The sequence below is a fragment of the Hemicordylus capensis genome, chromosome 1 (genome assembly GCF_027244095.1).
Source record: "Hemicordylus capensis ecotype Gifberg chromosome 1, rHemCap1.1.pri, whole genome shotgun sequence".
Classification (NCBI taxonomy): domain Eukaryota; kingdom Metazoa; phylum Chordata; class Lepidosauria; order Squamata; family Cordylidae; genus Hemicordylus; species Hemicordylus capensis.
This window is the reverse complement of record NC_069657.1, coordinates 119,688,792-119,715,846: the sequence shown is the minus strand read 5'-3', so window position 1 is coordinate 119,715,846 and position 27,055 is coordinate 119,688,792. Positions and strand designations below refer to the sequence as shown.

Here is a 27,055-nt window from a genome sequence, read left to right as displayed (position 1 = left end):
TTCCATAGACAAAATATACAGAAACGGCCTTGTCTTGTACCTCACTGGTAATACGTAATAGAAAGTAATAGTAGTCAAAGTGGTTTACTGATATCAGCCCGCAAAGATGTTGGTTCAGCCTTAATGTTGCTTCATGGCGCTGAAGAAATTTGGATTTAAATTTGTGTTGAGAAACAAATACTTTAAGTATGGCCATTCAATACAATCAAATGCTTTCCAGAATCAAAGTCCAAGATGGTCAAGGAGTATGTGTCTCCATTCATATACAGGTCAAGCATGTGGAACACTTTGCCCACCAGGTGTCTTCATGGCATGAATTCCATTTGCTCACAGAGGATATACTGGGTGATGATGTTGTCCGATCTGTTAGTTAAGGCAGCTGAAAGGTTCTTCAAGTCCTGATTGATTAAGGATATTGGGCAGTAAGAGGCAAGCACAGATGAGTCCTTGCCCTGTTTTATCTGTCTATCTTATCTACCACCCCCACAAACAATAACTATTCCACAATATGCAAAAAAAATCCCAGTACTTTGCTATCAGAATAGTTAGCCCCCACCCACCTGTCCTTCTGACCACAGTCTGACAAGTTGCTGCAGAAACACAGATGGAAAGGGTTCTAAAGTCTTGCCCAATAGACTTTGTATTAACATTATTCAAATATGGAACCCCCATGTAAAAGTATACCTCTTTGAAAATCTGGAAACAAACAAGAGGTATCATCATTATCTTCACCCTTCTTGTGAGCTTCCCAGAGGCATTTCAGTTGTGTGGAACAGAGCACTGAACTAGATGGATTTTGATTTGATCCAGAAAGGCAATTAGTATGTTCCTAAATACAGTCTAAGCAAACAGGCTGAGCTACAGCAGACTCATGAGCTAGAACTCATGCAAATGACCGGTGGGAAGCTTGCATCTTATGTATCAAATCACATATCATTTAGCCAGAATATCTGTACATACATACACAGAAATATTGTAGAATTAAACTGCAGTGTCCAAGTAAAATGGCCGTGTCATTCTAGCAAAAGTAGCCTAAACAATGCGACTTGCATATGAAACAATGTGGTCAATCTGAAATTCTAAAATGTGGTCTATTTCTAATGAGTTATAACTGCTGTCCCAGGAACTACATCAATCAACTTCTCTGTAATTTTGGCACAAAGCCATGCCTGTGTAGCCTTTGTAATGACACCGTAGCAAGACATGGGACTGACTTGTGGTCAAAGCAGATCTATTTTATTTGTTTGTATTCGAATGTACTTCTACCAAGTTCAGAATGACATACATGGGATTTTGATAAGTTCTCCCATCCAAGAATTTGCCAGGCTAGAATATACTTACAGAATACACCACATAAGTCCCGTAATGGAATTACCATTATTCCACCAGTTGTCCCAACAAGAACACATATTTTCACACCCTTAGGTCAAGTGTCCTAAACCAATCTCCCAAATAAGTCCAAAACTGTTTGCTAGCCACATATCCACACATAGCTATGTTAAACCATGTATGCCCTAAAAGAAAATAATTGTCAATTTCTGTGAAGCTTCCCTGCTTTGTCACTGGAAGCATTTCTTCCTCATAACAGGTGGTTGAGTTGAGTAACAAGTTTATAAGCTGGGCCTAAGCTGCTCCTAGAAAGGAAAATGGGGCCAAAATAGTCCAACCATCAGGGATAAGGCTGAAACATAAGGAATGCTGCAATTCCAACCATAAAAGCAATCGTATCACACTACACTCAGGGTCAGAGTTGATCAAAAGCAGGCAGCACTGCATTGCCAAGCTAAGCAAGCACGCTTCCAGCATTCAGTACTGTGTATGATGTACATTTGCATCATGCATCCCTAGGACTGGAGCTATAATCAGAATCAATGTAGTGAAGCTAAGTTGCCATTTTTACCCGAGTCCTTTCAGCTTCTTAGCAAAACCTATTAGATCACAAGAAAAGTATTTGCTTTATTTTTGGACCCATGAAAAAGAAGAAAAACCCTAAGATGGTTAAAGATCCATATTTTTCCAGCAGCTTAACGGCTGCTTCATACATGATATTTTCTCCTACACAAATGCATAAAAACACACTCATACAGTATCTTGTGTGAAGATCACAAATGTGTTGATTGACCTGTTAGGGCAGGGGAACAGCTGCCACCAGGCCTTGGCTTGAGGAAAGGGTGATAGCTTTCTATCACCCTTTCTTTGAGGAAAGGGTGATGCCTCCTTCTCTTCATGTTAGAGGTTGTTGATTTTTACCCACAATAGGTAAAACAGCAGAGCACTAAGGAATGAGCATACACTCCAGTTACAGAGTAGGTAGCAGAGGATGGTTCGGATATTGCAGCTATTTAGAGAAAAGACATGGAGATCCTTGTATGACTAAACACTAAATATTTATTGGTTAAATACTCTTAGATAGGAAAGACCTATATCTAATCTAAAGGACTACATAATGGATAGGTAAGGAGAGAGAGGGAGGTTTCCATCTGCTCTCTAGGAAGAAAGGAAGGATTGTGACTCAGCACAGTAAGTGCTGCAGAGTCAGTTCAGGGCACAGAGTAGGGACAGATAGGGAGACCCTTACTCACTATCTCTACTCTCAATGCCCCTAGTGGTCATTAGGACAGTTGGTGCAAAAGGTCCATGCACTGGAAGTTCATCTCCAACACTTCAGGTATACTTGTCCGCTCCAGCAGAGCACTGGGGGAATCCCCACTAACTAGCCATGTCCCTGCCCTTATGTGCAGTCTCACATCCCACAGATATACCCTATGGGTATAAACTTTCAGCCAAAGTTTCCTGAGAGAATTCCAACCCTGTGACAATGTAGGACCACACTCCATAATCATAACAATAGGGCTGCCTCCTTGCCTCTATGCAGCTCTCAACAACAGTACAACATGTCCCCAAGGTAATTGAGTCATTCTTCCTGACTGGCTACTGTTCTATGATATCATTGCTGATATCACCAATTGTCTTTGCAAGTGCCACATTTTGAGAGCCTGCTGTCAACTGGTGGCTTTCCAGCATGTGGACACAGAAAAGCAGACATGTGCATGACATGGTGAACACGGGGATCTTTTCCTTCCCTCATGTAGTAAAAATGTCATGTATGAAACAGCCCTAACCAAAAATGTGTCTCTTGCAGCATTGCCTGGTGGTCAACAGTTTGTAATGCAAATGGAGGAGGTGCATTTGTCAGAAAGCTAATTTGCATTAAAATGCCTCTTTCCCAAATTATCTACTACATTAGCAAAGATCAGATGCACACATAAATAGCATGGGAGTCTCAAAGGTTATTTAGGTCCATGTATGGACCTGCTCAATGTGTCCCAAAGATATGGGTTTCACAGGGAAGAATAGCATTAATGAAGACACAATTTATCAAAAGCCCTCTTGACCTTAATTTTTGTTAAACTGCAGAAGTGGCCAGGAAATCTTTAAAGGCGCCATATAGAACTAATGAAATATTTTTTAAAAGTGTACCTTTCTGACTGGATTCAAAGTACTCTCTGGGGAGTGAATACTGACATTAGTTTCTTCTAATGGCTGTGGTATAGGTGGAATCACATTTTTATCAAGAGGGAGCACTGCTTTTTGACCTTCTGGTTCCATGGAATCTTCGCCGACCTACGATAAAGCAGCACAGAATGTATTTATTAACAAGATCACTTTGGGAAATACGTTACGATATGACAATCTCATTTGAATTAATGATGTTGCCGAGTTTTGTATTTCCTAGCTTGGAAATAAGATTTGCAGTAGCTTATAATGCTTGCCTCAAATACAAGGTGAGCATTAAAGCCCCAAGTGTTCTTCTCCAGCTATGATTTTACTGGAAGAAGGTTTGGAAGGAGGCAGGGAGGCAAGCAAGCAGATGGATAGGTGTGAAAAAGACAGCTTGGAGGCTTACTAGGGGGATGGAAGAGGGATTGGATCCAGTTGCATTCCTGATGGTGTAACTAGGGATGGGCATGATAGGGTCAGCTGGACTCAGAATAAACCAAGCTGTTTCCAAGTTTTGTGAAAACAGTTTTGCTTTCTGAACCAGTTCTGAGCCTGTCTGGGGGACTTTGCCACATCGCCAATTTGAAGGAACACGCCACCCCACCCCCCCGGTTTTAATTGCATAGATGTGTACATATGCATATTCAGAGGCTTAATCCTATTAACAGGGGCTGGCTGGAGGAGAGCACATTATGGCTGCATTAGCTTGCCTCCACTGGCAGCCTATGTGCCACTAATCTTGACTGAAAGCGTTAGTTATTACCACCACATTCCTAAATGGCCTTGGTCAAGCATTTTTGTGGGAATATCTCCATCCATATGAACTTCCCCATTCCTTCAGAAGTTCAAGAAAGGCCCTGCTCCAAGGCCCTTCAGTACATGCAGTAAAATCTTAGAGGGGACCTCAGGGCAGGGCTTTCTCAGTGGCAGCACCACAGCTTTGAACCAGCTGTTCAAATTACCTCAGAATTCAGTGCGGGGTGAAGACTTTTTTATTTCCTCAGGCACTTCATTTTGAATCTCTGTAAACTGCCCAGAGACCCAAGTTTTGGGCATTATAAAAATATGTTAAATAAATACAATAAATTATTAAAATGGATGTTGCTGTTGCTTTTGTTTGCTTCACTGAGGGGAGGGGGGCACTCAGATTCTTAAGTCTAGCCAGGACACAGAAACATTCAACATTTGTTGTATATTCAGCTTATAATCTGGTTTTTTACAGAAATGGCATTTATTACGCATGCCCCAGTCTTCATGGCTATACTGCCACTGTATTATGCTGTACCCCAGCTTTTGCAAGTTTTTGCTGTTTTATTTTAATCATTTTCACTATTATAGCTATCCTGTGTGTGTCAGCAACTGTGGAAGAGGAAACTACATCAAGGTCACCAGACACTGAATGTGCTGACGGATTTATGAATGATCTTGGTAGGTAAAAAACCATGGCAGGAGGACTGCTAGGTTAGCAGGGTACCAGATAGCTACTTTTATGTATTAGCCCCACATAGAGAAATAATGACCTTAATTCTGTAAACTTACTTATAATATACAGTATGTATTACTTTATTTTACTCAGGACACCTGGCATATGTATTCTGTATGGCAATTTAGCATAATTGTAATTTCAAAATTTCCATTTTTAAAGTCTGATAAAGACTTTGTGACCAAAGGACCAGAAAGGGAAAGTGATGGCTGTTTACCAATTAGCGTCTAACCACCAAGGCCAAAGACTTGTGTTAAGAGAAAAGTGGCAACAACATATCTGAACATCTTGGGGTGCAGAAGATAAAGGCTGTGTATGCTGACAGGATGAGGGAGAACATCTGAAGAATATGAAGACACAAGCCCAGACAGATGGCGTCGAAGTTGACATAACAATATGTTTTGATGGATATGTGGACTAACCCCAAGAACAGTCAAGGACTAAGAAGGATATAAAAGCAGAAGACTCCAGACTCAACTCTCAGAGGGAAGGTCCAGAAGATGTGTCTTCTCCCTCTCCAATGCTCTAGTGTCCCCACACCCTAGCATCGTGCACCCCATCTTCTCATCAAACCTTAGCATCTTCAATCACTGGGAGAAAGCTTGCTCTGGCCAATCAATTGGTTTCCCGGCACCTTTGGTAATGGACTTATCCTGCCCCCCCCTCCACTTTCACTCCCCCCCTTCCCTTGCTAGGTACCCTGCTTGTATTAATTAGGCAAATTTGCTTTGCTTGCCAGGACATTATAACTATCGTACCTCTCCAAGTCTATTTCCTTAAGTAAAATATAAAAAGACATTCCTGGTTTGGTTCCCTGTGTCTCCTCACACATCCATTGGGTGGATCTCTCTCAACTCTTGCATTGAGGGAGCATACTGATCTGCAGGAACATTGGCATATAGGCTGGGTAGGTAAATCTCCTCACAAGGAGCAAGCCCCATGCCCTGCTAAAATAGCAACTAGGGTTGGTTGGTGAAGTCTCCAGGTAAAAGAGTAGGCAAATCTCCTCCACCATAGGGAGTAAACCCCTTGAGCCTATTGGGTGGTGACTATATGGACTACTTAATCAACTAGCTGGCAAGGTCCTCCAGGTACCTCTCCCTGGTACATTCAAACCTCCCCCCACCATAGGGAGTAAGTAAGTCTGACAGCCAAGGGGGTGAGGACCAAAGCCAGTCATTTGGGTATCAGTGAAGTCTGAGGCTATAGTCTGATCTCCCACTGGTGAAGCCCAGCTATAGTCTAATAGATCCATTGGTGAAGACCGTGGCTATAATCCGGTGATACAATGGTGAAGCCTCTGATTACAGGTGGACCTTGGTATTTATGGGAGTGCCATTCTCCGCAATTAGCTTGGATAGCGTAACTGTGAATATAGAGACATTAAAGTCTGTGGAATTGTGGGGATTGGGTTCCTGGAGGACTGGAAATCTTGGGAGGTGCGGGGGAGAGATGAAAGGCAAAAACTCAAAGTAAAGTGCCCTAGCATGCTCTGTGGGCCTCTAGCAATCCAGCAATGCCCCCCCCCAGTCTGAATTTTGCCATTATTGCACTATTTTTCATGGGTAAATATTTTTTTAACTGAACAAGTGTCGTAAATCTGTTGGCACAGCTGACCCGACAGGATTTACGATCCCTCCAGCTCTACTTCTGTGAGTCCAGATCGAAATTCTGTAGATAAGAGTAGCAGCTTAGCTGCATGGACGAAAGCGAAGAATGACTGTCAAAGATAAAGTAGTATAAGCAAAAGAAAGTCCCTTGAAACTAAACTAGGTACCCCCGTCTAACATATCTGAGCAATAACTGAAACAAAGGAGCAAGGAAGGAACAGAACAAGGACAGGCTGAAACAAGAAAGGGTGAACAATTCTAAGTATGAGGAACACGGTCTGTGGAAGGCAACGTTGCTGACACTACCGTCTCAGGAACAGTGTCCGCTTGATATAGGGCTCGAGATAAGCGGCAGCCAATCAGGCTTTCTTGATTCAGCATTTCTATTTCCCCTTCTGTGAGATCTTGTGCCTGCGTGTCTCCCACTGAGCTGTCTTATTAACACAGGTGAAATTCCAGCTTCCTCCTGATCAGTCTCCTCAGCCCTCATCTCTGCCAGCTGTTCAGATTCCCCTGTCTGCTGCCGCCTCACCTCAGCTCTAGAGCCTGTTCTCCCAGCCAGGTCCTCCTGCTGTGCTTCTGAGCCTGCTCTCCCAACCAAGTCCTCCCGCTCCTCCTCTGACTCAGAGGTCTGGGCCATGACAACAAGCCACAAAATGGCTCCCACACTCAAAATGTCAGCCTTTCCGGCCATCCCCTGACCCACAGATACACACATTCCCCCCCCCCCAAAAAAATATGCCAAGCTTGGGTGTAAGTTTCCTGACCGCAGAGATGTGGGGCCATGGATGCTGGATCTGTGGGTAACAAGGTTTGTCTGTATGGTTTGATTAAGGAATCATGACAGATGTTTTTCAGTTCAATCATGACAGATTGGTTTCAGTCCAGTCACAGACAGACTGGCAAACCAGTCATAGGCAGGTTGGTTTCCATTCAATCAAGACAGGTTGGTTTCAGTCCAGTCAAGGTAACCCAGCAGGAAGCAGCTATTTGGTAAACTGAAGAGTGGAGAGCAACAGCCCAGTGTGCGTAACACATTCAAAGCAGCATAGAGTATATATTTTAAAACTTCTATTTTAGCATTTTTATTGTATTTTAAATTGTTTTAATTATGTTAATGTTTTAATTGTTTTATACCAGGGACTTTTTTGTATGGGGCAGTATATAAATGTACTAAAATTATTATTATTATTAGTAGTAGTAGTAGTAGTAAATAAGCAATAAAATACAATGAAACCCTGAGGCAATCTCACAGCTAAAAATTCACAGCAGTAGGGAGCCCCCAATAGACTACTGAGCCACTGAGGCTAGTCTAAAAAGAGGGGCCTTTACAAGCCAAAGAAGGAAAATGACAACGAGGGTGCTAAATAGATCTTCAGGGAGAGGGAGTTCTACCACTCAGCTGCCACTGCTGCGGAGACTCTGTCCCAGGTTACCACCAATTGCATATTGGAAGGCAGTGGCAGCTGCAGCAGAGTGCTTGGGCAGACTCATATTGGTGAAGGTGTTCTAGCTGTTTCGGGTTTAAAAGGTTATATTACAAATCTGCTTGCCTCTATTTGTTTTAAAGAGGAGTTTTATATGGCCTCTCTCCATCACAACTTGGGGCTTAAATGTTCAACAATACAAACACCACCCAACATGATAGAAAAGAAGGAAATGATCTGAATTGGTTTCCAGTCACTAAAAAGGGCCAGTTTAGACAATACTTCCAACATGTAATTAGATTCCTCTACATAGGTACAAATGATCATCTGAATGAAAAACATACATCGTCTACTCAGGAGTTAAATACAAGAAACAATGTAGGATTTAAAATGTGGAGTACTCACTATCATGCGATTAGAAGATCATCGGTATTGCTAACTGGCATTTCCCCCCTTCAAAATTTGTGGGGAGTGCTGAATTGTAAACACAGCAGAGCCCAGTATAGGATCATTCATTCTACTTACATCAGTTTTGTTCATCTCAATTTGTTTTCCAAGTGGCTAAAAAACCTATAGATATGCTAATCAAGCATTTAAAAGCATCATCTGAATGATGGTCTTAAAAACCCCACAGATATACTCATCACATGTTTTTTAAAGTATCATCTGAACTGGCCCAAAGAAGAGGAAAGATCTCAAATGCTCACTTGTTGTGCTTCCTCCTGGCTTTGCTGCTGAACCGGAGCCGGCTGCCTCACAATGTAGTTTATCTGTCCAACAATGGTTTGCTGAACATGCTGAGGCTGTTTGGTCTGATTCAGCTGCAGGCTCGGTTGCTGAGCCTGCAGGAGCAGCTCCAAATCTTTCTTCATCTCCTCCAGTTCAAACTGGTGGTGCATGATGTCGAGACTCTGCTGGATTACTTGCTCGTGAGCCTTCTCGTTCGGGCCCGTTGCCGAGGGCTGCGGTGGCGACAGTGGCAGCGGTGGTGGCGGCTGCTCCTGCGGCTGTGTCTGCTGCCCGTGATTCAGCTTGAGCTTCTGGAGAGGGCCAAGCTGAACTTGCACTGTTGGAGTTTGCAGAGCAGCTTGTACAGGCAGCTGTTGGGAATGGCCAGCCTGATCTGGCTGGTCATCCTGAGGTGGAAGAGGATAAACAGGGTGTGTAGCCTGGTGTATCAGTTGCTCTTGGGAATGCTGCCCCACCCTGGCGGAGACATTGTCATGCTCCTGGTGAGATTTCTGTTCTAAGCCAGGCTGCATGGTTTTCAAGGGCCGCGAGGCACACCTCTGCTCTCTTTCATGCTGCTGCAGACTATACTGAGGAGGGAAATGCTGCTGATGCTGATGATGCTGCACTTCGGGAGGCTGTCGGAAAGTCTGAGGGTGGCTCATGGTTTGATGAGGAAATTGCCCTTTATTCATGTGTGGGATATTAAGACAATGGGTGCAACACACCTGGGTAGCACAATGAACAGGAGGCTGAAACTGGTGTCCCTGATGACTGAGAGGGTCATGCTGTGGAGCTGGCGAGTGGTGTCCATGATGATGATGATATAAAGCAGGCTGCATTCCTTGCATGCTTCCATAGGCAGGTACATCTGAGTGAAGGATTTGTCCCCCCTCCATTGACAGGTGGCCTGCAAAAAGCAAACAAGGAGGGGAAATGGAGGGCAGCACCAGAAAGTGGTGGGGGAGGGAGGAATAGGGGGGGAAATCTCAACAGTGATAGGAAGCCATTTGTCTGGGGTTGCATTTCAATTATCAAAAGCTTTTTCAAAGGCCTTTCATTTTATGTGACATTCTTACACCAAGTGAAGCTTCTTGTGCTACCTTCTAGACCAGGGTCTCCCAACTTTGGACTGCAATTCCCATAACTCCCTGTCACAATGGCAGCCATTGTGGCTAGGGGTGATGGCAGTTGTAGTCCAACAATATTTGGGAGCCGAAGGTTGGGAACCCTTGGTCTAGGTCCTTTGGTATCCAGGAGATGGCACATGAGGCTTTACTCTCTGTAAGAATTCCAGACAAAGATAGTTGCCTCTGAAGCAGCACTTGATAGCCAAAGTGTGCTGGACTTTTTTCCGTAAAACTACAGCTTTGTACCTGTTGAACTTCCCTAATCTCTGTTTTTCCTCTCCCCCTGCAAAAAGCAAGCAAAATGCTTTCATTTAATGGTCTTCTACTTTTTCCAGAACTAATAACATACAATCCCACAGAGAATGAATTTTCTGGCAAAATGAAGCACAAGGAAGATGAGTTTTCTTAGCTTTATTTTCTCAGATACTTTTAGCTAGCAATGGAAATATGGTCTGCTCTACAAACAAGTTTCTTCAGTTATTTCCACCAAGCTTCATATTGGGAGGGGTGCTACTTTGCTCTCTATAGCTCCTGAGCCTTAGGATAGAGAGCAAGAAAAAGAGAGTAAAATAGATTTAAGCTATATTGGAGTCCCTTGCCATATGCCTGTTGCATACGTATCAGTTAATAAGGCCATTACATAAGTTGTGGAGAAAGTAGGTGTGTTGGGCCTTGCAATGCTCTTGCTTCATCTTCCTTATGTGAGGCAAGGGTGTAGCTATAATAAAGCAAATGGGTTCAAAGAACTCAGGCTCCTGATATTTTTAATTTGTTTTATGTTGTGAACTGCCCAGAGATGGACGTTTGGGGGTGTCTACACATTAGATAGATGGAGAGATAGACTGATTGAGTCACACACACCCCAACCATTTCAGTTCAGCTCCTTGTTTATGCACATTACTAACAGCTGGGTTTGTCAGATTTTACATTTAAATGAGCAAGAGTGGGAATGAAAAATAGCTCAGGAACATGGCTTTATTCATTGTGAAAGGTCAGGAGGGGGAATCTGGAGCAACAAAATGTCTGAGAGGCGGGTGCATCTGGCTAACCTTTTTTAAAAGCTCTGTAAAAAGACTTGGTAGGACAATAGTCAGCAGAAAGGGGATTGTAGAACTTTTGCCCAAATGGTCATTCATAAAAGCACTTTCACAAAATCTTCTCGTGATGGTGTTTCACATATGTAAATTACTACAATGCCATTTTGAATGCACAGGTTTTGAACTGATTGAAAAACAAAGTGATTGTATATTTACATGGTCATTTCCAACTTCATACACTTCTTGTGTTACCACTGGAAAAAATTCATTATTAAGAATATATCAAGACTACGATACTCACAAATTATATGAGAGAGACGTAGATGAGAGTTCAACAGGATCCTAAAATTATTTACAATTTTTGTTTACCTAAATTGGAGAGCTGTTTGGTCCAGAAAGATGGGTCCCATGTGAATCTGATCTTCCAAGGAGGACCCACATCTGTAGTATAGTTTGTTTCTAGCAAACGTTGAATCTGAAACACAATCTGATAACAGAGCAAGAAAAATTGTTTGAATTAAAGAATATCTATGTTTAGGGCTGATTATGACTTAAGACTTATAAGGCTTGCTTGCACGTTCTCTTATTCTGGGATAATCCTTGATTTGCTTACGTAGTCAGGGGAGAATCACATGCTAAAGTGAACAAAATCAGGGGCTCTTGAGTTGGATCTTGAGTTTTACAAAGGTAGAAATTTTCTTGCATGCAGACAATAGCTGGAGTGCTGTGTGTCTGCTATGCAGATTTGGATAACGAGATGTGTAACTGGGTAACTGGAGGAGAGAGTTACCTAAAGGGATAGGTGGTCTACTGTATATCTGGCCTGAGATGACATACAAGGGAAATATGCTGAAACACTCTAGAATTACTTGAGGCTGTTCTCACTCACAGCCTAACCCAGACTAGGGAAGCCCAGCCTGGTTTAGGCTGGACATGAGAACTGCCAGGATCAGACCCAATCCCAGTAGGGCAGTGCCACCTAGCCTGGCTTTTCAGCCCGGCTGTTAGCCAAGGTTAAGGGAGCAAGAGCACCCTTAACCCAGACTATCTGCTTCTGTAAGCAAGCCCGGGTTGCTTCCAGCCCAGCCACACACAGAAACGGGAGCTCTCTCTTGTGGGAATCCCCCAATGCATTGCGCGTGTTGCATGATGGACTGTAGGATCTCCAGAGGCTTGGACAATGTCACCCCAGCCTCTGGAGCTGCATGCTGTGCCCATGCAGCCCAGATCATCTGGGACAGTGATCTGCGCTCGCAGCAAGGCCAAGTGCCCGTCTGCAGAGAAGTTGAGTTAAACAAGCCTTCCCCTACTCCCGCCCGCCACCCCGCTATGTGAATGACCTCCTTGTCTGTCTAGATGGAGATAGTTGATTAGCGTAATGATACTGAGAAACTTCAGTATCTTCAAGTATGTAAACAAGCCTTTGGTAGCTTTACCAACGTCCCAAACCTCTCCCTCATCATCCAAAATGATATTCAGATGCGATTTCCCCATAAACTAGTAGGGAGCAACCTAAAGCCAACTTCAGAAACCCAGTTACAGCTATGGGCTTTTACATTCATAACAGACTGATCTAGAAAAGCCCTAATTATGCAAGGTGTAAAGGTATCCATTGCACAAGACTCTTTTGAGAGAATCGTATTTATTTAGGGCATTTACTCTCTGCAGTCCACATGTGTGCCTTTTGTGTTTTTATCACTTGTAGTTGCAGTATGGTAAGATGGTTTATAGTTTTTTCTTTCTTGTACATTGCCTTGGCTACCTATTCGATAGAAAGGTGATTAATACATGGTTTCAATAAATACATCCATGAATGGTTTTATGTTCCAAGCCTTCAGTCTGCACTTATCCCTCACCCATGAAAGCAGCTGTGGAACCAGAATAATCTGTGTGGCATGCATGAAGTGAATCACAGCACCAGATAAAAGATACCCAATTTCTCCCCACTGCATTAGAACAAAAGCAATGTGTGGCACACAAGATAATTTCCTATGAATATGCACCCCTAGGTTTTAGGCTGCCTCCAGTTTAATAGTTTTGTAGGAAACTGATGTACTGATTTAGCACCATAAATACCCTCAATTTACATAAAGATTAGGAGGCTGTTCTCACATGCAGCCTAACCCGGGCTAGGGACGCCCAGCCTGGGTTAGGCTGCACATGAGAACCACCGTGATTGGGCCTAATCCCGGTGGGCTAGTGCTGCCTAGCCCGACTTTTTAGCCCAGCTGCTAGCCAAAGTTAAGAGAGCAAGCCTCAACCCGGGCGACTTCTGCTTCCAGCCAGTCTCTTAGGGGAATCCACCAATGAATTGCACATGTCGCGTAGTGCATTGTGGGATCTCTGGAGGCTGGGATAATAGAGGCCGCCTCTATTTACCTGTGCTGCCAGGAGCAGCAGGGAGATTAATCTGCACTGCACCTGGCAGCACTGACCGTGTGGGCGTGTGGCATCTTCAGAACTGGGAGTGGTCGTCTGGCGGAAGGTAGGCTGAACCCCGCCTTCCTCCCACCGCCCGACCATGAGTGCAGGGATCATCGGGGGTGGGGGAGTAAGAAGGAGGACACCTGCAACTGTTGCTCCAAAATAGCAATAATAGTTCCTAACCCCTTCTTTATTATCTTTTCCTTGGAGGTACCTTCCCCCTCACTTGCTTTGGTTTCTGGAAGTAATCCCTAGAAGCAATCTTAGAAGCCTTGGATGGTACTGAGGAAATTTAATGAGTTTTTTGCCCTCTTTTCTTTGGGGACTTATCTTTCTCAGTTTGCTTCCTTTTCTTATTATTACAGGAAACATTATTCTTACCAGTTCTTTACTGAAGAGGAATGGAACACTGTTTTTACTGCACACTGCCCAGCTGAGAAAGTTCTGCACGTGTTCAAATTGCCTGTTTAACACCACGATGCCCTGAAGCTGTTGTTCCAGTTTCTGCTTCCTTTCACTGGTGATTCTCTGTCAATAATCAGAAACAGAATGGACTACTAAGTGTAGCTCTCTCTCTCTCTTTTTTTAAAATCTTCCATTTAGCATAAGGCACAAAAAGATGCAATCTAGATTAGTAGTTAGTTAAAGAATTACATTCTCATAACATCACACTGAAGAGCAAAATTAAAAGACTGGTATCTCCTGTTATTGAATAATTTGCTGGAATCAATGGCATTGGGTTGACTTGCAGTGGGTTGTAAAGAAAGAGGACCAAGGACACAACAAGTAGATGTTAATCTGTGACCATAGGCAACCCTGCATCTTGAAAGACAAGAACCCAAGGCCTCTGCACACAAGAGAGGGGGTTAGACGTCAGCCATCTTCTCTTACTCCTGATCAGGAACGATGTTCTAGTGTAGATCTAGTGTCCCACTTGACCTCCATTACTGACATCATGAAAGGAGCCTCACAGGTGGTGCTAGCACACGAGGCACTCAGCCGAGTGTCCTTGAATACATGTGAAAAGCGAGTGGCCACCTGTTTGCCCATCACCACCAGACATTTCTACATCACCTGGGGATGGATCTTCTCCTTCATGTCTTCTCAACCCCATGCAGTCCTTGGCCAATGAATTCATAAATAAATTTCTGGTGAATTCATTGTGTTTTTATACATGCATGGTATAATCTGTTTTAGCTTCCGGAGCCTACTCACTTACCTCTAGCTGTTCAAGGAGAACATTTGCTCGCTTATTTATTTCATTCATCAGAACCATCTTGGCCATTTTGATCTGATTTTCCACTTTTCTTTGCAGGTGTTTTACTTCAAACAATCTGTAAAAAGAGAGACATTAAAACTTCACGATAGATAGAAAGATAGGTAGGTAGGCTGACAGCTTGACTGACAGCCTATCAGCTGGGCCAGAAAGTAGTGGCCAACATCCTCAATACCTATGCAGAGGTGTTCTGTGCAAAGCTCCTCCGCAGCATTCAGTAATCCAGAATCCCACTGTGCAAAGTGGGGGGGGGGGCGGCAATGTTCACCTATCTCTCCTTCCCCTGGAAATGCTCTTTAATATGTGAAAATATGTCCCTGAGGGTCACACAGACCCTCAAGACCTATTGTGTGTGTTAAAGAGAGCTTATAGGGGAAGGAGATTGGCAAAAATTGTCCCACTATCCATGAGCAGAACTCTCGATAACTAAATGCTACAGAAGCAATTTTCACTCGATGCCTCTGCATAATTATTGAGGATGTCAGTCACAGAAACCAACTTATACACAGCTTTTATCTTCCCAGGCATTAATCTCTGTGACAAATTGAATATTTAATTTTAAGCCTATGTATATTGCTGCTGTGTTTCTTGGACAAAACTTTAGGATTTTCCTTAAAACATCGCATAAGAGTTTTACTGAACTGGGGAGACACGGCTACACTCAGTACTGCCTTATTTGAGCTTATTTAGCCAAGTTTCTTGAAAAAGCAGTTATTACATTTGTCTAGCTGATTAATAATACATTATAGCAAAACCTTTTAGGAATGATGTCATGCTGAATTTCTGAGCAATGGCATTTCAGCATTAAGGATAATTTATATATCTATTTTTGTACCTTTTTAAAAAATAGCTGTTCTATCTACTACAAAATTGAGTATATCCACTGGCAGCTAATTAGGAAATATTTATTATTGTATTATTTGTATCTGACCACGGTGCTCAGATGGATATTTTGGCCAGACAGCATCCTTTTAAGACTGGCAGCGGCCAAACCAATGTAGTCAGCTTCACATCTAAACACAATTCCTCTGTACACTAAGGGGCTGTTCCCACAACTGTGCATGTGGTCGGGTGGGTGGTGGGGAAGGCAGGATTCAACCTGACTTCCCGTAGATATCCCTTTCAGGCCCAGGAAGCATGCAAGCCACACACTCACATGACCCGCACTGCCGAGAGTAGTGTGGATGACTCTCTGCACTGCTCCTGGCTGCGCTGGTAAACAGAGGCTGGGACTCGTTGCCCCAGCCTCCATGAATCCCACTATGTACTGCACGCCGAGCACAACAGAGGACAGGTGTGCTAGGCACCCATGTCTGTGTCAGCATGAGCTGCAAGCAGCTCGCACTGACACATGAGTCCAAAGCCAGGGTTATGGGTGCATTTTTGCCCTTAGCCTTGGCTAAGAACCAGGCTGTGGCACTGGGTTTGGTGCACCAGCACCACCGCAATCCACACAGATCCCAGCGGTTCTCTCGGGCAGTCAAGCCCGGGCTTGGCTGCTCGTGAGAACAGCCTCTATATTAAATTACCTCCCTAAAATAAGCTAAAATGGTCATGGATGTTTCCCCACCCTCCTTCCCAACAACAACTGCTAGACAAACTGGTGGCCACCTTCCTTAGGTGACGCAGCATGCTGCAGAACAAGACAAAAAAGCATTCATTGCTACTGCATCTGCAGAGCAGACCCTCCATAAGCAAGGGTGCACACTTTCACACATGGAATCAACTCTACTCTACTCATGTCCATTACCACTCCAGATATGGGAGAAGTAAAAAGTGTGCGTGGGAGAACGTGAGTAGGAAAGCTACACCTCTTTGTTTGGAAGATCTACCATATCTAACTAACTAAATCATACAAGTGGCTTGATCTGGGCACAGAAGAGGAGATGTCACACATAGCAGGTTAAAAAGTGTCAATTGCAATGCAGTCTGAGAGGGAAAATGGCTTACCACTTCCTCAGTGGCCATTTGAATTATCCCCTACTACTGGTGCAAAATTCCAGTGGAAGAGACTCTTACCAGAATTCACTTTCTTATGAAAGAGATGTCTCCAAAGTTACCTGTCTTCTATCTGTTTGGCTGAGACCTGCACTCCACTTTTCTTCTCTTCCACTTTAGTGGTTACAGTTTCCAGGATAACTCTCTGATTTTGCAAAGCTTCCTGAAGATGCCTGAACCTAGAAAAAAAGACACATTTGTGTTTTTCCCTCATTGACAAATAAAGAAAGTGTGAGTGGTCCTGGACCCAAATCCCAGCAATGCCAAGAATAAGGCAGCTACATACAGTAAATATGTACAAGAAGCTTGTCAGTCTATGGTTGAGTCTATGGCCATGGATGAGTCTATGGTCATGAATCTCACTGTGGATATGAGAGATAATGAATTCAAATTCCAACACTTATGGGTATACAAATGGAGGGAATTTGTCTGAAAACTTCTTATAGGAAAATTCTATCTGTAGTTGATCTACAACAGCTCTTTCACACATGCAAGTCACACCAGGGTGTTTTCCACATTACACACTGCAACAGTTTCACAACGTGTCTACTAAGTTGTGAAACTCCATATTGCCCGTGTTTCAACATCATGGTCTCTGGACTGTCAGCAGGGTGCCGTTCATATTTCCAGTGCCTTGTTTTGGATTCTATTGATGTGTTGTAGCCCTATAATGTTGTATATGTGTTGCAGGAAAGTAGCTGTATCCATTGTAGGAGGCTTGCCCCGTCGTTTATGCATTGCAGCATGGTGTGGTGTGGACAGTGCAAATTGCAGTGCAATGATTTGTTGATTTTTAGAGCCCCTTTCCATCTCGTCCATGTAATAATCTTTCCATGATATGAAATTTTTTCCCTCACGCGGGTTGTTGTGCAAAGATGCAACCCGATTTCGGCTTTTGATTTCGAACGCATTTGCTTGTGCTTTTCATCAGACTTATTTTTTGGATACATTCATGTTTCCTCCTGTTTTGTGCACTGTTGATTGGCTGGTTCATTCAGCAAACCACTGTAGTCTGGGGTTGGTTTGTTTGGATCGCTTGTGCAAGGGGTGCAGCACTGCAACTAAATTCTCATTTCGTAGCAGTGCTTTCCCCACCATTGTTTGTTGTTTGTTTGTTTTTGTGGGATCGCTTGTGCAAGGTGCAATGCTGCAACTAAATTCTCATTTTGTAGCAGTGCTTTCCCCGCCATTGCTTTTTGTTTTTCATCAGGCTTATTTTTCGGACACATTAATGTTTCCTGGGAAAAACATATTTCCTCCTATGGGAATTGGCCTTATACAGAGTCAGACCATTGGTCCATCTGTCATCATGCCCCATGTGCTCCCGGTGCTCTTGTTAGCACAAAGCAGAGCAGATGGAGCTGCGCCCCTGCTGGTGACTTTTAATAAAGCCACCAAGAATTTTTTTAAAAAAAGATTTAGTAGCGTCAGTGATTCCCTGCCCCCTCTGCGACCTTATTGGCCCAAAATAGAGGAGGAGGGAGCAGTGAATGTGATTCAGGTGGAATATGGACACCCCTGCCTGGAAAACCCGCTGCAGTGGTGGGCAATATGAACAGTCAAAACCCAATCACGATGCATTGAAAATCTCATTGCGAAATGCTGTACTCGCGGTTTCAAGCTATGATGCCTCATACCATCACACTTTGCAACACTTTAACCGGCGCAAATCTCGTAGTCTGGAAAATACCCTGGAGGCACTTCCAGTCACTGCAATCATTAGCTGATGAACATGCATATTTGAACAGAGCCTTAGTCTGCCAAAAGCTTTCTACAAGATCTCAACAGCTTTTGTACAATCTGAGCATCATAATTTGTGGACTGGAATTGCCAGAACCTAGGCAAATATAGACCACACCTTATTTTAATGCTGTGTCTCCTCCTAAAACTGTTTCCTAAGCTGCATGATCAGATTTGTGTTCCTCATTTTAATACCACTGCTATTAAAACTCTCTTGAAACTCCTATAGAGCCAACTTTACCTCCTGTTGTTAATCAATGAGGCTATTCTCATGATCCCCCAAAAGCAGGCTAAAGGGAGCCTAGCCCACTTTGGGGCGGTCATGTGCCGCAACGGGAACCGAGTGGCTCCCGGCAGCTAGCCCTCAAAAATACCCCTCCCCTAAGATGAGGTTAACAGAGAGAGCGCTCCGTTAACCATGTCTTTTTGCTTGTGTGTTGCCGCGGCATGCGGTGACACATGAATAGACCCCCGACCGGGTGGCTGCAAGCAGCCTCGTCTCTCCTGGATGCATCCTGGAAATTCCGGGGGCCATGCGGCCCCCAATCCCTGCAGCCCCCGTTGGCTCCATGACGGAGCCAGCAGTCATGTGGGCGGCCGATCCAGCCGCCCCGGCCTGCCTTCCGATCTTCTGCAGGGAGAGCGGGCTAAGCCCGCTCTCCCCGCAAACCCCCTTCTGGCGAGTCTCACTGATCGTGAGACTCGCCTCACTATCTTCTACAATTTCATACAAGAGGATTTAACAAGTATATGTTGAAGAACTGAGGAAACCAGTAGTTTTCACACATGAGGCTGAAATCAATTTTATTTTAAGAGTTACTTTTTGTTGGGAAGGGGAAGTGAGAACTGTGGACTGTTCTTACTTGTACCCTGGGAAGGAATTGTTATGTTTGAGTGGACCTACCTTCCCTCTATATAAGAAAGCCTGCAACACAAGGCCATGCCTGTTTGGAATCCGTTTGGCAGCTGCCCAGCTAAATCTGGTCTTGTTGCTCTGGGCTGTAATCCAGGATTAATCCTCTGAGGGGGAATCATATTGGGAGTGGGGATTGACCTCACCTATTCTTTCTTTTTTAATCAGTCAAAAGGCACAACTAAAATTTTGACCTGAATATTTCAAAGGAATTAAACAGAGAAGGGGGGAAAGGACAGGTGTGTTATGCCAAATGAAAGCATAATTGCCAACCCCACTGACATTTTGAAAATACTGTATCTTGGTCATCTTTCAAGAATCTTTACAAATAGAAGAAATGGTGATGCTTGTCACCTAGTTTATGTACTGTATACCAAATTCCAAGATGTTCAAAGTGAGAAGATTTTATTATCAATAGTTAGTCTCAGAGTTATAAGGGATAGAATATTTTTACACCTCACCTTAAATATAGGGACACTACCATGCCCCTATAATTAGATAAATGCACTGAATTAACACTGATTGTTAAGATAAATGATTCTTACCAAACAGGGATATTGGAATATTGGAATTTCTCCTTCCCTTGTGAGTGTTTTGCCTACAAAATGGAAATGATAGACAAAAATCTCACACTCCCCCCCTCCAAAAAAGGAGGAGAGTGAAGAAGACTAGTCTGGACTGGTTAGGGCAGTGGAAGAAGTTTTTAAAAAGTTCAATAGAAAAACAGGTAAATGTATTCGTTTTGTTTTTAAAACTCTTCAATGGAAAAGCTTCATTGATTGGCTTATACATTCATTTTTTCTTGCAAATTATATCCTATATCAACAGTACTAATACTTATTGTGTTAGAATTAGATATAAAAGGTGCTCAAAGCCCAATCATGTCCATATTTATTGGGTAGTTAGTCCAACATTTTATAAGTTCCATGATACTTATTCCCAAGTAAGAGTGTCACTGGAATGCTACATTTTTACATTAGTTTGATGACTTCTTGGACAGCTTAGAGACGTGGATAAATATGATAATGATATGATTATGATATGATATGATATGATACAGCTAGAATCTTCCTAGACCATAAGGAAGCTATACTTTCCCGTGCAGATCAACATGAAGGACCATGAACAATAAATATTTAGTACCTGTGTTCCTTGTGCTCTGCCAAAAGGCAGCAGTGGCAAGTAAGAGCATCGCAGGTCTCACAAAACATTTTAAGTGTCTCTTGACTGTGCACTGGACAAAACAAAGGAAATTCACTCGCTCCCACTTCTGCCCCTGAAAAGCAGGATTAATACAAAGTGATTGTGGGTGTATAAATAATAATACATGTTGCATCTTTCACATGTTCTGTGCCTCTTATGTATGGTATCATAAGCAAAGTTGTTCTGTTTTCAGCAGTTCACACAGATGCTGGCACAGGCTCTGGAACATGCTCTAAGATCCCATGTTTCTTGGCTATTTTATTCTTTCTAAGGCAAGTTTATCGCATTCATGTTTTTGCTCACAAAACAGTCCAAAAGCACCTGCACCACCATGTCCCACCCCATGGGTTTCAATAATCTTCCCCTACTTGTAGTATTCTTACTACATATATATATATATATAGAGAGAGAGAGAGAGAGAGAGAGAGAGAGAGAGAGAGAGTATAATATATGCTGCTATAACCATTTTAAAGGAAAGCTAGGATAAATATGTAGCCACCTAATGGCACAGCGGGGAAATGACTTGCCTAGTGAGCAAGAGGTTGCTGGTTCAAATCCCTGCTGGTATGTTTCCCAGAATATGGGGAACACCTATATAGCAGTGATATAGGACAGTGCTGAAAGGCATCATCTCACACTGCATGGGAGGAGGCAATGGTTAAACCCCTCCTGTATTCTACCAAAGAAAACCACATGGCTCTGTGATCGCCAGGAGTCGACACCGACTCGAAGGCACAACTTTACCTTTACTTTAGGATAAATATGTAGCAGTTACATGTTCATCTATACATCACAGTCAGGGTCAAGAATTTCATGTGAATGTTGACAATCCCAGATACTCTTTTTTGAACTGAAAATGTGAAATGTCAGTGGATACTGACAGTCACCTAAATGAGAGATTGTTGAAAGTCTAAAAAGTGTGGAAATATATCTATTTGCAGACATTCATAAAATTCACCTGGGATTGTCAGCACTCATGTGAACGTTGACATAAATCAAATGTCAATATATGTTTTGTTTTGTTGTTAATTTCCATGTCCATCATGTTCCAGAATGAACTATGGAAAACTGGCAGGAAGAGGGGAGTGCAGCTGTTTGCATGAAGCACTCAATGCAGCACGGGCCTTCTTGATCCCTACTGCCACATTGGGCTAGGTCAGATGGCAGATAAAGACAGGGTGGCTCCATGTGAGTCCACAGAAATGCAGCACTTTCCCCAATTCTCTTCTAGGCAATGCAAGAGGCATTGTCTAGAGCAGGGGTTCCCAACCTTGGGTCCCCAGATTTTGTTGGACTATAACTCCCATCATCTCTAGCCACAATGTCCAATTGTAGTCCAGCAACATCTGATGACCCAAGGTTGGATCTCAAGAACCCTTGCTCTAGAGTGATTCTCTAAACAAACATCAGGCAACCTATAGATAATACCTATTGATTGATTGAATGGTTGAATTTCTAAGCCAACTTATCCTCCCATACAAAATGACAACCAAGTCTTAGAAAGGAGTTGGGGAAGGCACCCATACTACACTTCCCAGCTGTTCCCCCTGGGTGCTTTCCAGATTGCACGTTATCACAGTGTCGCAACAGGCCCTTAAGTGTGCTTCCGTATTGCCTGCACTGTAAGGAGGTGCTGTTCATATTTACAATGCCTTTTTTCGGATTTTATTGCTCTGTCACAGCCCTATAATGTCACATCTATGTTGGAGGGGGGAAGCTGTATTTGCCCATTGTAGGAGGCTTGCCCCCTTACAACAGATCTCTACTATGGTTTGAATTCGGCGCCACAAAACGCTGCAGTTTACACCGCTTTTTGCAGTGTAAGGCTCGCAATCTGGAAAACGTCCTGGTCCAGAATAAGAAGAGTAGTTCTGGGTGTGTTGGGTGTAGAATTTGGGGGAAATAAGACACAAAGAATCTGGTGAGGATGGGGATGGGGGCATTTATCTAGTGACTTACTGAAGTATGTAGACAGTGTCGGAAAAGACACCAGGGTTTCAGAAGATGGAGTTTCTACATGCCCCTCCCAGCAGCTTTAATTCCTGATATTTACCTCTCTTCTTGCTCTGTTGAGCTTGGAATAGAGCACACAGACTGAGCACTGTTATGCCAAATAAACACATGCTCATATATTTTTGATTTGCATAATTTATTCTAAGTGCATCATCTGAGTTTTCTTGGCACAGAATGCAAACATTTTTCAGCAGAGAAGAAAGCAGATAAACAGTCCTGCCCATAACCCTAATTCACTTAATTCAACTGCTAACAGATTCAGTCCTCAAAGCTCTATCTGAAGTGCTTCAGTTGCTACCATATTATACATATTTATCCATCCTCAGGCTCTAAAGCACAGGCTTTGAGTTCCAAACTTTTCCCAGATCAGGAGGTATGTGGGATTTCTCTCTCTCTCAAGAACCATGGCTAATAAATATTTATACACACATGCCTCAGATGCCTTAGTCCCTGCTAGTTTGTTCTGATTCAATCACTTACTGCTAGCTTCAAAGGAAGAAAAACCACAAGGCACTAATGGGGGCTGGATAGAAAGAGGCTCATTTGTTGTTTCTGGTACTTCTGCTTCCCAGGACAACATGGATCTGAGCCGTTGGGGAGAGAAATATTCAGGTTTTTTAAGGAGTTTCCAATCAAGTTCCTATATTCAGGAGAAACTTCACTTCATTTCCTCAAATCTGCATCTTTCTCTCATTCAGACATAATGCGTAATAAAATAGTTTGAATGTTATATTAAATTGCCACTCTTCCATAACAGTGCTGAATATTTTATTGTGGTGTGCATTGTGAACTTCGCTGCCATGTTTTATTCTTGATGGACATATAATTATCTGACATCTTTATTCTGTATAACAAGAATTTTAAATGAATGGTATTAACAAATAATGGGGGAAATGGGCTCTCCTGACAGTATTTTGCATATTGAAGCCTGGAACCTTGGTGCTTGGTTCCATAAAATATTGGCATTCAAATGGGTAACCCCCTTAGTGTAGAAGCTTTCTTCAGAAATGAAGATATATAACATTTTCCACTCCAAACACACTAATCTCTTCTTCGCATCTCCATGGTTTTGGGTGACAGGGAGAACATTCCGAGATATCCCCTAAGATTTCCCCTCTGTGTTGTATGAAATTTCTGGTGGAGAAGAATTTGGGATTTGAAGGTGATTGGCTAGTGATGGGCATCCATCTACCTTTTCTGTCATTTTTTGATCTGGCAGCCTTCATCCATGCATAGCAAAGCTAAAGCTAGCATACAAAAAGAGCACTGAGTTTGGAAACAAGGCATCCAGTACTAATCCCTCCTTAGCCATTGAGTTCTTACACAAGTAGCAATCCCTTTGCCTATCACATAAGTTTATGAGCCTATATATCTTAGGGACAACCTCCTTCAGTGCATCACATCACAATGCTGAAGACTGAAAGAGAATTTAACCACATCCACCAAAATGCCAGCCCAGCCAGCAAGATGTTCAACTGCCGTGTATGTTGAGCTCAGTCACTGAAGTTTACATGACAGAAAGACTATTCTCACAATTCTCAAGGGAGCCTAGCCTGCTTTTGGGTGAGTGTGAGAACCACCTGGCTTGCAGGCAAGCCCAGTTTCCTCAAAGTGGGTAACCTGCTTAAGTAGCCCTCCCCTTAGACGAGGTTAGCAGAGCAAGCACTCCGCTAACCCCATCTATTTGATCGTATATTGCCGCGGAACTTCCGGGGGCCACATGGCCCCCGATCCCCACAGCCCCCACCGGCTCCGTGACGAAGCCAGCAGTCCTGTGGGCAGCCTAACCGCCCAGGGCTGCATGCTCGTCTGCATGCTCGCCCCCTTATGGCGAGTCTCAGTGATTGTGAGACTCACCTCACAACAATCAGGAATCACTCAGCCCTGCCTAAGCCTTCAAAAGTAGGCATGGAAGAACCTATTTTAATTTCTGTGCTCTTATTGGCTCCAGTTTCCCAACAGCCTCTGTAAAGATAAAGAAACTGATAGCTGGAGGGTCAATGCCTGCATGCCTAAACCAGTTTATATTGTTCCTTTGTTCTGCCATGTGCCTCCTCTTAGCACCTTTTCTGAATCTGTTACCTCATTTGAAGCTAACACATCCCTGACTGTCTGCTCCCGGCTTGTGTTTGCCCTAATCTTACTCCAACTTGCTTCCCAAGCATCTGATTCAACCCTTATGTCTGAGGAAGGCCGGGATAAGACTTCATGGTACCTACAACACAAATCCTGCAGGTATGTAGTGGGTGTGATTGAATTGTTATAACAATTTTTTAGCATCAGGCAGAAAGGAAAACCCTAATGAGGTTATATTTCTACCTGAACATGCCTTCAGTGGTATAGGTAGGAAATGCTCTCCTGCGTCCTTGCTGTGCTCATGTTCTTCTGTACACAAGCTGCACAGCCACTTGTTACAGTTCGTACACAAGCTGTGCGCAGGCCTCTTCTCTTTGCATCCAGAGCAACTCTACAAACAAAGGAAAGGGTGGTTAGTGCTGAATACGTAACATAAGTAAATTTGGGATGCCTCCAATTAACTTGTACAAATGTCTGAACTTCATGCAAATTTTGAAACCAGACTTTCAAAGGATGGCACTTCTGTATGCATCACAATACTGGAAGCTGGGCTGTTTTGTTACCACTTGTGTTTTCCAAGTGGATGGCAATTCGAGGCACTTGTATCAACTGTGACTTCTTGGAAAACATTACTGCCGTTCCCTTAAACATGGCATAAAAGAACATTTCAGCAGTGGCAGCTTTTTCTCACATGGAATAGTGAATAAATAAGTTGTGCAGACAATTCGTTATTCTAGTAGAATTGCTACACAAATGTATGTGGGATCCACACAGCTGTGAATGAGAAGAAGCTCTGAATATTCCCCTGCCAAATGGATGATTGGTATTGGCAGGAAGGGGGTCCAAGTAAGTAGAGTACATTTACAAAAGGACAGAGAAAGGGTTGGGAAACACCAGGTTATGTAGCAATGAAGGAAGAGTATTCTGAATATGCATTACTTCTTTTTATGATTGCTTCATATTTCCCTAGGTTCGAGCTTGGCACCAAAACACATTCCAGGCTCAACCCTGATGAGTCCATGTTCACATTAATCCATGGTAGACAATGGAGGAACACCCAAACACTGATTTCTGAAAAACTTTAAGTCAGCTGCTGAACTTCTTTTTGAATAAGTGTCAATAAGCATGTGTGGGTGGTGAGTATATGATCAACAACTAGACTAATGAATTGCTGGTGCTATGGAGAAGAGGCAGTTTTCAATCATTTCTCTCCCTTGCCCTTTGAAGTAAACTGCGACTCCTGGAAATATGTCCCTGACTCCTGGAAATATGTCCCTACTGCATGACCCTTCCTGTAACACCAATGCACCATCACTGCACCAGCGCTTCATTGAGTCTAGATGACAGCCATTGATTTTCTATCCCAATCAGTCCTTTTATTGAGGTGAGCTCTTTATAGAAAATATCAGTTTTTTAAGTGAATATTTTGGAAAGGAATTGCAAATTGAAGGCTTGCTATTTATATTTTATTATTAGTTTTTCATGATCATACAGTAGGAGAGTGCTAAGTAAGCAAATGCAAGATTTGTGGTGCCATCTGGTTCCTTCCCACCCCACCCTTGAACTTTGAATTCCTTATGCTATCATTGAACTAAGTGTATGGCAATTCATGAACAAAGCAATGGCCAAAGCAGGCAATAGATCAGCATCCCATCACATTTTCATTGTAAGGTGTATGAATCTTCAGTAAAGTCTTTCCTTATCCCATATAAGTAGGAATGTTACCAAACTCCTCTCTCATCAGAATTCACCCCTCCCACTACTCAGTAGATTGGATTTTATAATTTTTATTTATTTATTCGATTTCTATACTGCCCTTCCAAAAATGGCTCAGGGAGGTTTACATAGAAAAATAATAAATAAATAAGATGGATCCCTGTCCCCAAATGGCTCACAATCTAAAAAGAAACATCAGATAGACACCAACAAGTCACTGGAGATACTGTGCTGGGGGTGGATAGGGCCAGTTTAAAGAGAATCACCACATTACAAGGTGCCTCTTTGCCAAGTTAGCAGGGGATTACAAAGATATACATGGATTCTGTGCATTTCACACATTTGCATAAAACCAGATACAGAAATGCATACTTTGTAATGTATTACTGCAGTAACTCTTTGGATAAAAAATACATTTTAAAAATAAATAAATACCACCTTCAGTTCTGTGAAGAAAGGCAGGATATAAATGCTTAAAATAAAATATGCAAAAATACTTGGAAAATAAATATTTAAATATGGTAGTTGGGGTTTTGGTTCTTTTAGTGAAGGGGAAAAAAATCAAGGGACTTTTACTGGAAGAGAGCAGAATGGAAATCAAAGGAAACAGTAGAAAACAATAGAAAGTAAACACAGCTGCAAATCAAAATAAAAAAGACACCTCAGCAAATGTTACAGTGTGAACCACCAGTTGTGCAGTGCCTTAAAAAAAAAAAAGAGCGATCAGACTGTCTGACAGGATCTCACTATTTGTTGTTGTCGCTGTTCCCTGGCAACAC

General features: G+C 42.9%; 1 protein-coding gene across 5 annotated transcripts in view; it reads right to left on the bottom strand.

Annotated features, from left to right (window-relative positions):
• The window catches only part of TRIM66 (tripartite motif containing 66), a 105,237-nt gene that overhangs the window by 33,481 nt on the left and 44,701 nt on the right, over nucleotides 1-27,055 (bottom strand). For all 5 annotated transcript variants that reach the window (XM_053285320.1, XM_053285319.1, XM_053285322.1 and 2 more), the window contains exons 3-10: nucleotides 24,804-24,951; nucleotides 20,412-20,544; nucleotides 16,678-16,794; nucleotides 14,561-14,675; nucleotides 13,723-13,869; nucleotides 11,287-11,404; nucleotides 8,729-9,660; nucleotides 3,481-3,624 (exon numbers count right to left, since the gene is read on the bottom strand). In XM_053285320.1, coding sequence (XP_053141295.1) covers nucleotides 3,481-3,624; nucleotides 8,729-9,660; nucleotides 11,287-11,404; nucleotides 13,723-13,869; nucleotides 14,561-14,675; nucleotides 16,678-16,794; nucleotides 20,412-20,544; nucleotides 24,804-24,951 — 1,854 coding nt within the window. The remainder of the gene's footprint in view (nucleotides 1-3,480; nucleotides 3,625-8,728; nucleotides 9,661-11,286; nucleotides 11,405-13,722; nucleotides 13,870-14,560; nucleotides 14,676-16,677; nucleotides 16,795-20,411; nucleotides 20,545-24,803; nucleotides 24,952-27,055) is intronic.